At 36.2% G+C, this 13,400-nt stretch overlaps 1 protein-coding gene across 1 annotated transcript in view; it reads right to left on the bottom strand.

Annotated features, from left to right (window-relative positions):
- Positions 1-3,031: 3,031 nt before the first annotated feature.
- Positions 3,032-13,400, bottom strand: part of WDR36 (WD repeat domain 36) — a gene marked incomplete at its 5' end in the record, with an annotated part of 33,160 nt that continues 22,791 nt past the window's right edge. The window contains 6 exons of the mRNA XM_085305325.1: positions 3,032-6,343; positions 8,031-8,218; positions 10,485-10,566; positions 10,772-10,888; positions 11,525-11,667; positions 12,805-12,902. Coding sequence (XP_085161451.1) covers positions 6,194-6,343; positions 8,031-8,218; positions 10,485-10,566; positions 10,772-10,888; positions 11,525-11,667; positions 12,805-12,902 — 778 coding nt within the window. The remainder of the gene's footprint in view (positions 6,344-8,030; positions 8,219-10,484; positions 10,567-10,771; positions 10,889-11,524; positions 11,668-12,804; positions 12,903-13,400) is intronic.

Below are 13,400 nucleotides of genomic sequence, written 5' to 3'. Positions count from 1 at the left end.
AAGCGTGCTTTAGCACCCACCAATTTTTGATCATTTTTATCAGACATTCACTTGAAATACTCTAAACTTGGCTCACAGTCAAATTCTTCTAAGTCTCATTCTAAATTTTCCTAGTAACGCTAGTAGCATTATTCAGCATTGCTACATCTAATCTATTGAACTTCTTTGCTCTGGGATATATAACAAAATAACAATGTATTGGACATGATCAGAACTTGACTAAATTATTTTTGGTAATGCCAATTATACTGCGTTATTACAAAAATAAATCATACCTCTATGCTGCAGACCATCTGTCACCCGTAAGCCAAACGACAGCATATCGRTTACATGATACAACAGACAAGCACTGATTTTTGCAGTCTTAATTGACAGTATGCACGCGACTAATCCTAGTAATTTGCAATATTAATAATAATATAGTAATAGACTATTAAGTAATTAAATACTGCTGTATTTGCACTGCATTGTATTACTACATTTACTGCTCTTCCTGCATCCAGATGTCATCCTAGCAGACAATGCAGTTGGTCAAGCATGTTTTGCCCTCATGAATCTCTGCTGGCAGTTCTTTTTGTTCTTCGCATGTCTGGAGATGGACTCCAAGAGCATTTGCTCCACATTGCTTTGAAGATAGAGGTAGGACCAAGTTCTCCAGATCCTCCTCTTCATCTTTCTTAAAAACAGGCACACTAGCCTTCTTCCAGTCACATACAGAATCTCCCCAATCAACATGATTTTTCATAGTYGACACACAGTGCTATCATACTGGCTAGCTCTTCCAACATGGTTAAGTGAATCCTATGCAGTCCCATGGATCTGAATATGCCAATTTCTCTAAAGTCTCTCTAACTCATTGCTTCCTCATTGGTGGCTGATCCTCTCTTTCCCAAAGCATGCTAGTACATAGAGAAGAACGGAAGCAGGCTTTGCCTGTGAAGACTGAAGACCAGGGAAAAAAAAAAAAGTTGTCTTCCTCAACCATCAACATACCTATGTTTTATCTGAACTTCCAACCAGCATAGCTGTAAAATACCTTCATGTTGTTCATACTTCTTGCCAGTCTTATCTCTAATGGGATTTTTGTCTTTCTGATTTTGCCCCTAAGTACTTGAGCAATGCTTTTATAATTCTCCATCGCTGTCCATTCTTATTTCCACCTCTTGCATGCTCTCTTTTTTCATCTTATTTCATTGAGAAGCTTCTTTCTTAGTCAAGTAGTCCTTCCGTCAAAAATCACCCATCTTGCACAACAGGATTGCTCATTCCTGAGCTCTCAGCAAGTTTTAAAAGACAGACACCAATCCTAGGCACCCTTTCCCTTCATGGCTGCTTCACAGGGTCTTCTGCTTCCTAGAAGTTCCTKGAATTATTACCCTCAACAAGGGTCAGAAAGAGTCAACACAAGCCACCTCTGTCYTTTGAAGGGAGCTGAAGATTTCTGCATAGATGATGTTTATTATTGTACCTTGAATAAAGCGTCTGGATAAAACACTCATGTAAACACTGCTAGAATAACTTAAACTTATTTTTATCTCATTGGAATAGTATCTATCAAATACAACTGGGCAGTTGTCTCTCATCTTTTCATCAACCCAAAACTATCAGCCAAAGTAAAGGCTAATCTCAAATGTAAATGAGAGCCAGCTGCATAACCCTATTCATGTAATCAAATCTAAATGGCAAAAAATACAACCTGACACACTCTGAAAAAACATTTATCTAGGCTTTAAAAATTGTTCCATATGACAGGAAGAGATATGTTGCTTTACATCAAGTTGATGACTTTTCAGATCCAATCATGCCAAAGGGATGTTAACATCACCAAAGCAGGAGGAGACATCAGTGACCGAGATTTTTTTTTTTTTTTTTAATTGAGTTCTGTTTACAAAAACTTTTTTGAGACATATGAACCTGAAAAACTCTCAAAGAGTGTTTGGGGCACCAAAGGAAGGGATAGATCCTTAAATTCAGATCCTCTTCTATGACACTGGGCCACTCAAGAGGCACTAAGAGCTAGATCTTCAGCCATATGTCTGTGAACCAGTTAGCAGCTTGGCTACTGGGTAACACAGGATGAAAGCCACCTTTGCAGTAAATCTAARTAGATAATTTTCTATTTCCATTCACATTTTATTGCTTTACAAATGTTGCAGCTAAGTTGGAATTCTACAAATACGTTATTTTATTCAATCTTATTCTSGTTTATTCTTCGGTTGGTTTCTGTTAGCTGCCAATCACTAAAATACATTATTCCATCAGAGGGATGATCCTTACCATTGGTATACGAGAACACAGAGCCACCACAACAGTGCTCTAACACATTGGACAGGAAGTGCGCTCGTACTACTCCGGTGACCCACACGGACCACTTTGCCAACTTAGCAGTATGTATCTCAGTGGGAAAGAGAAATCTTCCAGAGACAGGCACTAGCCAAGAAAGCTCCATGACGTGCAGCAGAGCATCAGAGAGCTCATTCAATCCTCTTGGGGAGGCTGCAACAGCCATGTTAGAAGGATCTTTCTATTAGATCCATTACTTTTTTTCTTAATGTATCACTGCTTCACAAAGAGAAAGCAGAAGTGCTAAGGATATTTAGATAGCATTTCATTTTCCTCTAACACTTACTGCAACTCCTTTCAAAATCAAGCAGACTGTTTGCACTGACATTCATAAGGCACTGACTGGATTCCTAAACTCTAAATATGTAAGTTGTTTTTAAAAATCAATCACATTTCACAAAACAAGTAATTCTCAAGCAGCRTAGGTTTTGGGTCATGTGAAATACTGAGGAAAAAGCTGATACACCAATACTCCATGTTCAGAAAACATCTGCTCATGTCAACAGCCAAAAGGAGAAATAATTATACCTTGATGAGCTTTAAAGAATTCTAAACTCCTTCAGCAACACAGCTCAAATGCCAACAAACATTTTAGCTTTTCTATTTCACAGAAGAGAGGAAAAAGCATCTTCCAACTCCCTTACCCTGGGACAATGACACTTATGTTATAGTAATTTGCACAGACCTGTGACCTTCTCTAACATTTATTTTCAAGAATCTAAAGTTAACAGTCTTGAGATGTACAAAGTGGTTCGTGGTACTCCAATTCAATGCTCTACACTGGATGCAGGAAAACGCATAAACATTTGCGTTATTCTCACTTTGCATTTGCATGTTTTTCCTCATAACAACTCTATTTTTACTCAAAAGGAAAAGTAAGGATTCCAGTGAACGCGTACCAGGGCTCAGAGCAGAGCAACCTTCACTGTTACAGTTTGAATCCAGCACCAAATTTGGGGACAAAGTCTAACCATCTGGCTTAGTGTCAAGACAACCATGAGTACCAACTCAATTCAGAAAGCACACCACCAGAGTCAAAAAAAAGTAGAGTGAGAACTGAGATGTTACTTGACAAGACTGCTGCATACAAGAGTTGCTAAAGGGGACAGCTATGCTCAGAAGCCAAAGGAGCAGAGAAAATTGTGGTAGAAATAGAGYGCAGGAACAGATGCAGGCACAGATGAGTAATAAAAAGCCGGAGGRAGTGCTGTGACACAAAGCAGAAATGAGAACCTTAATAGTAAGATGTCTGACGGAGCTAGCCTAGAACACGCTAGGCATCGTCTAAGGCAAAGTTAGCAGGAGCTGTGCTGCTTAGAAGAAAACTTYGGCTTAACACCAACTACATCCTTTGACCCACCTAATCATCTTCCTTCTCACATCAGAGAGCATATACCATTACAGTATTGATGGCCAAGAYGGTATCTTACAGGAAATGCAAAGTACATTTTAACAATTCAGTTGCATGGTGTTTTATCACCTGTACTCAGTAACTTCARCATACAAGAAACTATGTTTGGACCCAGATATTTAGAACTGTATGTACAAGGCAATATCTTSTTGCAATATTAGTCAATGAAAAAGAAATTACTTGTGTACACTCAATMAAATCAAGTATCTTCTTCACCAGTAGAAAAACCACTTCACAACTGCTTTGTTGCAGAGAGGCAGGGAATCATGAAGAAGTTGGAGAACAATTATTCCTCACATTCAAAAAGTAGGAGGGGCATACAATATCAGCAGGTAGCAGGTCTGGTATACACAAAGAGAAATAAATTTTCTCTGTTAGCACCTAATTAAATTGTAGGATCCATTACTACAGGATGTTGTAGAGTATAAATGGTTACTAAAAGAGATTAGATGAATGCATAGAGAACAAGCCTGTTGCAGATTATTAAACACAATTGTTAGAAAACAGCTGGGTCAGGAAGAATCTAAATGGCTGCTTGCAGGTGTGATATGCAGGAAAGTATCACTCGATACATGACCAGATTGTTGGACCCTTTGCATCCATTCCTTGCTCGAACAGGAGTTGGGACAATAGGCCAGACARACCTTTGTCCCCACTCCTGAGGCAAGTTCTTTTTCTATAGAATTGCCACTGCCCCTTCCTTCACTGAGGCAGATCTGTGACTACTCTAGCACTSTGACTTACATGCCCATATGTATTTTGATGTGTAACTTCCCAAAATGATTCTTGAAAAAATCTGCTAAATTAGCTTGTTACAGGACCACCTACAAGCTCACAGGCTTATCATACATTTACTTCATTGAATCTTGAGAGATTTGGAAATGATTCAGATCAGTTCAAGAAGTTTGGATTAATGACTCCTGAGAACCATATCAACAGAAGCTAGTTATTCTACAGTAATAAAGATTTTCTTAAGGCTTAGTAGATTTTATATATATAAATATATATATATATATATATATATATGTGTGTGTGTATATATGTATATGTAACACTCTCAGGTGTACACTATTCCCACTGACTCAGTATTCTCAATCCTTACTGGCTAGAATGATGCAGTGTATAAACTGCAGCATTCTCCTTTCTCTTCAATATTTAACAGGATTCAAAAGAACAGCTAGAACAACACAGAGAAGCTGTAAAAGCCAATTTCCCATCACCTCYGCACTCCTTTGATATCTCTGATAACCTTTCTTGCAAATCTGAGCAACTCAAATGATAGAGATCTATTGATACATGTGGAAGCCTGAAATGCAGTTTCCTCCAGACAGTGTTGAACACTCTACACTGCATTTAAATGTAGGCAGATAATTTGTTCCAGCATACACCACTCAATATAAAGAGTTCCAGGATACAACTGCATTAAAAGAATTATATAGAGAGAGTAACAAAGCCAACGCATTATTGCTTCAGTCTTACATGAAATGGAAACTCATCTTTCAAATGTTCTATTCAAAATTACATACATTTGTATCATTTACTCTGTCAATCAGTGTCTCCAGCTAAGCATGTGAAATACAGTAAGCACCTCATTCAACAGATTTTTCTGCTCTAAGGTAGTACTCTTAAMCAACAAACTGAAATTTTAAGATAACTCCTTTCATGAGTTCCCTACCTCTCCCAAGTCCTATTATTTCAAATATAAATACCAATTCATAAAAATAACATTCAATTTAGATACAGAATTCCCAACAACTCAGAATTTTTATTCCTACAATTTTTATCTCCTTAGGAGAATAACCCTGATTTTTCTTGGACATAGAGTCTCTAAAAGTAAAGAAAACAGTTGTAAAAAAGCAAAAGAAACTATGATTTGTAGTGCAGCTAGAAATCCTTGCTTTTAGAAATAAGGGTCTGAGGCAARACAGTGAACCTAGTTTGCCAAAGAGGAAAGAAAACTGACTTTTATAAACAGTTTATAGGAAAAGCCCGCTGTCAGGGGAATGCAATTTTTATAATCTTTGCTTTAAACCAATATTAATAATTTGTTAATAATTCAGTTGCTTTTTGCATTTTATTTTTAAAATCAACAACACTGATTTATTAAGTACACACAATTTATTCTGATTTACATTTTCGTTCCTGAAAGCATAAGATAGCTAGCTGCATTACCTATGGTCTTTTAACTGTTTGCTCATTAATAACAAACTATTTTAAATACAACATGCACATTTAATTTGCACTTATTAGCTTTCACTCAGACCAAAATGAATTAAAATATTTAGTTATGCACTGTCTAAAATACTTCRCTAGATACTATAAAGTACAACATCAGAACTCCAAGTATAATTCTTGGAATCCACTATTTTTGGCAATAAGTTGTATTATTAATCCAAGGGACTTTTTATGCAGCCAATCCTTAAAAATCCTTTACAAATTTTACAGCAATGCACTTTTCATGTATTTTAACACACACAGACTCTGATTGAAAAGAGTCCGTAAATGAATCCAAGTTTCCTCGAGCTGTGCTGACAATCTGGATATTTCTTCTAATAGCCTTGGCTCTGATGAGAGGATCTGAAGATGCAACTGAAAATAAAAAGGAGGAGTTAATGAAATAAATTCAAATGAAAACAAGAAGTTAGTGAAATAAATACAGATGATCAAAATTTAGAGTATCAGCTTCCTCGTTCACTTCCACAGGTTTGCTTTCAGTAATATCCCCAATAAAGAAAAGATTCTTTTCTTGCAATTGATTCCCTCCATTTAATGATGCCTTCATTTTGCCAGAAGTCTTCTTAACCATTTTACTCCCATATACATTACATAWGATACAGCAACAAAATTGTCATTAATACATTACTGCTTTACTAGTTGTACTTCTGCTGCTGAATCTATCCTAATATACACTTTTCTAGACAGCAACTTTTCTCTCTTTCTAATATGCATCATGAATTCTTCTTCAGACCAGGAAGGCTAAATGCATGCCCTGAGGTCAATGAAGTTCATTATTTAAGCAACTCGTGTTGCCTAATGCAAGAAGAATGATGTCAGCACACTGATACAGGGAGAGGATGCCTCTACAGAATAAAGAGCAATCCTGGAAYAAGGCATAATGAAAAGAAACCTCTCAATCTTGAAAAGAGGCAATACATTTTTACTGCTTAATGCATGAACTAGTTACTTCCTTTGCTACAATTTAAATCCAGGAGTTTTGCTACAACAAAAGATATTTGTGCTCAGGTATCACTGGTAAGTTTATATTAGCACTTCAGAGCAGGAGTGTATTTCTGAGTATGAAACTAAACTGGAAGACGAACCTCTAGCACGTAAGRTTTCAGCTACTAATGGACTAGGACTAGTCCATAATAAAAAAAATCACTAAAGGTATCAGGACCTCACAGTCCTATTTCACTTTACTCCTATTGGTCTGCACTACTTGCTATGTAGATGGATTCTGCCTAACGCGAAGAGAGGAAAAAGGACAAATATACACTCATATTTCTCTAGCATTATACTCCCTCTAKTTTTAAAACCAATTCCTGCAGTAGCACTATTAAGAAATTTAAGTTAAGCAGACATTACCAGCTGTCTGAATGGTTATCATCGCTYTTCCTTTTAAGCTGTAATTATCTTTTCCCTACAGTTTCATAAAGTAGAGCATACCTTCACCAGGTAAACATTTTCATATCAGAAAGGCTGCACTCTTCTACAGAACTATCTTTTAAGAGTAACTACTATTGCACATTATCATGGTAACTTCCTAACTTCCCCATATCTGAGAAGAATTTTTTATTAGTTCTGTGCTGCTTATTAACAGGTAACAAACAAAATCATCCCACTGACATGCAAAGTAGAAGTCAGGCTTCCAGTGTGTCCAACAAAATGCCTCTTTTACTTTCCTAGACATTGCACATTAAACACTTTTCTTGCTYAAAATGAAGCAAATTACAGCTTAGCAATTAACAATCATTCAGAATATTAGGTATGTTACAAAAATTTATAACAATCATGTGTAACAAATACTAGACTAAAGCCTGTCTAGTATTGTCCTTTTCACCATATTTTTTGAGTCCCCCCCCCYTTTTTTTGGGCTATGACCTGCTGAGTTGACAAATTAGCCAATGCATTGAGTAAATTGGTTTTAAAACCATCTCCAACCAAAAACATTTAAGATGATTATTCAAAGCAGACAATTTGCACAGGCAATTTACATCCTGTTACTGGGCAAGGATCATGTAATGACTGACACCAAGTTTTAACAGAAAATCATTACCTTTAAAAACAGTGCAAGGTATGCTTGAGCAAGTTCGAAGTTGCGCTTCTTGTCCAGCATCATCCCAATCATTCTCAAAAAGCTTAGCATCACCTCCATAGAGCCGCCACCTTCAGGGGCCAAAGCCCTTATTTCTATCTCAATATTGGATGGTCCCATCTCCTTCAGTAAATTAAGTGGAGCTGTATCTATGTTAAAGTATTTAGGAATAAATTAGGAGTAATGTTTGCCGAAAAGCACTTTAGCAATCCTTCACATGGACTGAAGTATTCAAAATTCTTAAGCAGTTATTTGGTAACAATGTCTCAAGTTTGTACGGTTTCCCTATTTTATTTTTACTCAAAATGCCATCCTGCCTTTACTTCACTTTCTCATCACATGCTACAGAGCATGTCTAATAAGACAGTTGTATTGAAAAGTTTGCTCCAAAAAATGCAAGTGGTATCTTCATATTTGTATTAGCTTCATTTTTTAATTCTAAGTTGTACAAAGTTTCTGATTAACCATATAATACTGTCATTTTGCATTGTTCCTCAACAAGAAAAGCTATTTACTTGGACTTCAAGTGGTAATTACAAATATATCCTAGAAGAGTCAAATTACACAGTACTTTTGCTGAGAACCCTTCTAAATTTAATGTTATTGAGATTAAGCTATGTTAAGGATAATCTGGTCCTTCTATGGGAATCATTGGTTTTGTTAAGTAAATTTCTCTTGTTTTCTCTGAGAAAAAAATATTTTCCTTGTAAAAAGGATTTACAAATCCTTACAAATAACTTTCTCCTTCTTTGTAAACGTGCTTCCTCAGTGTTTCTCCAAACCTGCATGAACTCTGAGAATTTTATCCATATGCTTTATAAAACATATAAACATAAAGCACAAAAATAAAAATTTACATGGTTGGAAACAYAGCTCTTTGTAACAAAATTTTAAATGTTGTCTTCTGATTAGCACTTCAGTTTCTGAAATTTCTAAGAGAATGTAACTAATGGCAACAAGCGTTGGCTAATATTTCTTAGATGGGATATTTGATTCTACCCGCAAACATTTGATTGCTGAGAAAATCATTAGTGAAATTGAGATATTAATAGTACTGAAAACATTCATTAAATAATTTCTAGGCCGTAAGAGATTTAAAAAATAGAGAGTATATTATGGAATCAATATACACAAAACTTGGAAAAGGTGTGCAGCACAACTTATGTCCCACTGTCCTGCTCTTACATGCAAAACCAGCTTCTATCCTAATGGTACGCCACGATGCCTTTGAGTATATGTTATCCATTTACATCTCCTAGTTGCCTTTGAAAGGGGCACTTGTAAACTGGCCAGCACAGAGCTATATTACACACCAGCAACTTCCTGGATCTGGACCAGTAGGATTCTAGGCCTGGGATTACAGTAAATCCGCCTTACAGCAAAGATACGGCCTAAGGGCAGCCCTGGGGACCACAACCACAACACATTGCTCGGTCTACCTGCTCCCCAGTATAGACAGCGACTGTACTTGACTAGATTTTTAAATATTCAGCCACGTCTCTCTCTYCTCTGAGCATCTCTGAAGGAATTGTGTATAATCCTATCAATTGAAATACTAACACATTGGATAAAAAACACATCTTGTTTGTGACAGATGTCTGTAATATAGTCTACACACAGCATTTTAAGGGCAGTTGAGTAAGCTATTCATCTCAAAACACTTTAAGRAGGCATGGAAGAACTTGCAACAGAATTGCCTGTGCACAAGCTTTCAGTGACTGCCTATTTACATTTCCAGGACAGCTATATTAGCAATCTTTTCCAAAAATCCCAGTTTCAATGATTCTGTAGGAGCACAATTTAAACAAGGATAAATAGCAGGTACATTCATCTCCACAGGCACCTTAAGAGACTGAACTTAAAAATGAATTGAGTGTCAAAAAATCCAACGGATTATATTTATAATCAGTTATTTCTTCTTAAGCTTTAAATTATAACATAATTACAATTAAAGCTGTAGGTTTTCCTGAAATTTTAGTGAAATAGCCTTTGGAACAGAATTTTCTAGGAAAAATACCTTTTTCATGTTTCAGTAGACCACCAGTTTATGCCTTATCAGGTGTTTCCCTTCCTTTCTGACTCTACAAATAACACACARCATCTTTTCTGGACAAGACCATCACACTCTCCAAGAATGTTTAACAACCTCAGGAAAGTTATCTGCTTTCTCTATACGGTTTTTAGCCTGACTTGAGCTTCACAGTGCTGGCAAGATGGGCAATCATGGATCTTTGGACTATTTGGCTATTTATACATTATTCAGTTCTATACATAACAAGTCATTCTCTTTGCCTTTGCTGCTGTACTATGAAGATTTTTCCTTCACATTCCGTATCAATTCTGCCTCTAAAAAACAAACATTTGTCAAAATATTAGTAGCTTGTACACTTTCATTGAAATATCTTGTTAACTTACATTCATGAGTGTTCAGGGCTTCTTCAAGATGAATGCAGAAATCAGATTTCTGTGCCAGTACTCCAAGGTTTACTATCTTTGACTAGACCATGAAAGTATAAGAGTATACATGAATATGCAAACATATTTTTACATATCAATTAGATTCTTTTCCTACTGACAGCACAAGAGATTTGAAGAAACAAAGCATTGAAGTTGGTATTGTCTCAGAAGACTAAAAAGTATATTTAAGATTTGCTTGGAAGAATACACAAGGTGTGCAGTATTATATCGAGTCTTGGTTTTACCTGTGTATCATTTTCTTGTTCTGGAGCAGCGTATCGTGGTATAAGACCAGGAACTGTTGGGATGAAGAAAGGGGCTGACTTGGGAACTTTTGGCGGCTCTCTTGGTTTATTCTTTTTCTGTTAATTAGATATTTGAATTAAAGTCATCATCATAGTAAGAACAATTGGGAGGATTTTTTGTTAAGAGAATTATTTTAAAAATTTTTACTGTGAAAATTTTAAGGACTGCCTGAAAAGTAAAGAGATAGGAAAAGCACTTTACTACTTAATATGAAGATATTTAGTTGAACAACTCCCACTCCAATGCTAGAAACTGTGAAAAGCAACAGTCTTCTGCAAAATCCTAAACAACACAAGAAAGGTGAGATCAAGTCTTGAAAAGATAAATACAGCTCATAGGCAAGAGCAAACACATCTGGCTGTATGTATTGTGTTTTTTTCGCCACCTTCTTCTCTTAGTTACGGGAATGCCTGACAGTGGTTTGGAAGCATAACCTAGGACAGCTTCACAGCCACTTATTAAGTTCTATTGACATGTAAATGCCTTCCTTCAGATAGCTATTTTAAGCCTTGCATGAATAATAATTTGAAAGTTACTAAACAGCCTTCCTTCTCAAGGATTTCTTGAGCACCACAGAAATATTTAATAAGACTGTAAGAATGTAAATCTGTCTCACATTACAGAAGAAATAATCTTTAATTAACCTACTCTGAAAAAAGCGCACAACCCTGACAGTGTGCCTATGTTATTACCTTGATGATATCAAGATTGAGGAGATTCTTCCACCTTGACTCAGGTAATAAGGACAGGGTTACCAGCTGCTCCCCCAGTTGCTCAGGTGAATCATATTCTATCATTTCACCACACATTTCTTCAGCTTCTGCTGCATCCACATCTTTAGAGAACAGGTATCTATTGTTAAAATATGCACTTCACATTTTTTTTAATTAAAACATGAGTATTTCTTTTGCAATTTTTGAAAAAAGTGCATATACAGCATCCATATAAATTAGTGCTAGCATAAAATATAGCTGACAAGCTACAGAATCAATCTTTATTAACTTGGTGAAGTAATTTATTGAAGTTCAATAGCAAAAATAATAGAATACTTTAAAAGTTTTCTTGTTAACTGATTATTTCAAAATATGTACGCAGTGATCTTAATTCCGAGTTACAAATTTGGAGAAACTTTGCATTTTAATGTGCACAATATTTATAACCTGTTCACAGGTATTACTGAAGCTGCACATAAAAATGAAGAAAATCTTAATATTAAAGCATACAATAAAATCTGGGTTCTGTCTATAGGTCTGCTCTAGACTTCTGTGTGGTCTTACCCTCTTTCACTTTCTTCTTCCTATTTGCAAAAATCATTAGTATTACAATGGCTGAAACTATGAATGTCAGAGAAAAGCCTAAAGCCACAAAGAAACTTGAAACATTAAAAGCTTGGCGCAGCCAAACAGAAGCCTTACATTTACTGAAGAGAGGAAGTGAACTCATGTGTTCGGCCCAAACCAGACACTACTTACAGGATTAGAACACTCAAAGTTTTGGAATGAAATCCTGTCTCCTTGATTTAAGGACCTGAATTAAGTATAGTCTTAATGAAGCTGTCATGGCTGAGTAAGTTCCTCGCTTCTTTATGTGGCTGATACACAGAGCTAGCAGTGTCTCTCCTCCAGAGAGATCTAAACACAGGCACTTAGCTTAGGAGAACTGCTAGACTCGAGCAGACAAGAGCTCCCTCTAGAGGTGCAACTATTTCTCTCTATTAATTGTATTAGAAATAAAATTTAGGCCTTTTTCCCACTGGGAATTCAACAAGGATACAAGCTAGGCAGGCTGAACCCAGTTCTCTTGCCATCATGACAATACCCAGCACTAAAAATCCTATGGAATATATGCAGACATAAAAGTTGGGGGGAAGGGGAGCAAACAACAATGCCTGCCACTGAGGTTTCACTGAGGAAGCTACATGTCTTCAACTAGAAATTCAATACCAAAAGTACTCTTTTCATCTGAGGATTACCTTGCACAGGGCAGGTTCCAGGAACTGCTACCACAGAAGGTTCATAATCCGCTGGAAGGGGCCGTAAAGAGACGAGTGAATACAGAGAACGGTTTGACCTGAAAAATAAAACATTTTAAAAACAGTTGCGAGGTGAATGGGAGAAAATATTTTAGATAGGATTTTAATGCAATCTGATACCACGACACAATGACAAAACACCAGGTTCTGTTCAAAATTAGATTTTCTCATCTACAAGGTAAACAAGAAATAAAATGTGATGATATGTTTTCTAAAAATCTGAAACATGGAAGCTATGCTTAAATTTTACTGTCAAAAGCCTTTAATACGTATGCCATTATGAAGCAAGATTACTTCAACTAGTTTGTGTATYTGAAATGGCAAAATTGCCTACCAAAAGTTTACTGTATACTCAATATATACAATGCATTATGCAAATATAAATGATTTATTCTGCTTTCACAGAATTTCAGAGGGGTACTCTTAGAAAAATTCCTTGCAGTTCAGAACCACGAAGAAGTTATCTGTAAAGAGAATGCACACAGATCACGTTGCTAAACGACTTTTGTCAATATTAACCAAGGCTAAGAAAACCA

The sequence above is a fragment of the Rhea americana genome, unplaced genomic scaffold (genome assembly GCF_003343005.1).
Source record: "Rhea americana isolate MKP2758 unplaced genomic scaffold, rheAme1 scaffold_22, whole genome shotgun sequence".
Taxonomy (NCBI): Eukaryota; Metazoa; Chordata; class Aves; order Rheiformes; family Rheidae; genus Rhea; species Rhea americana.
Note: the sequence above shows the minus strand (reverse complement) of the source record. Positions and strands in the feature narration are given on the sequence as shown.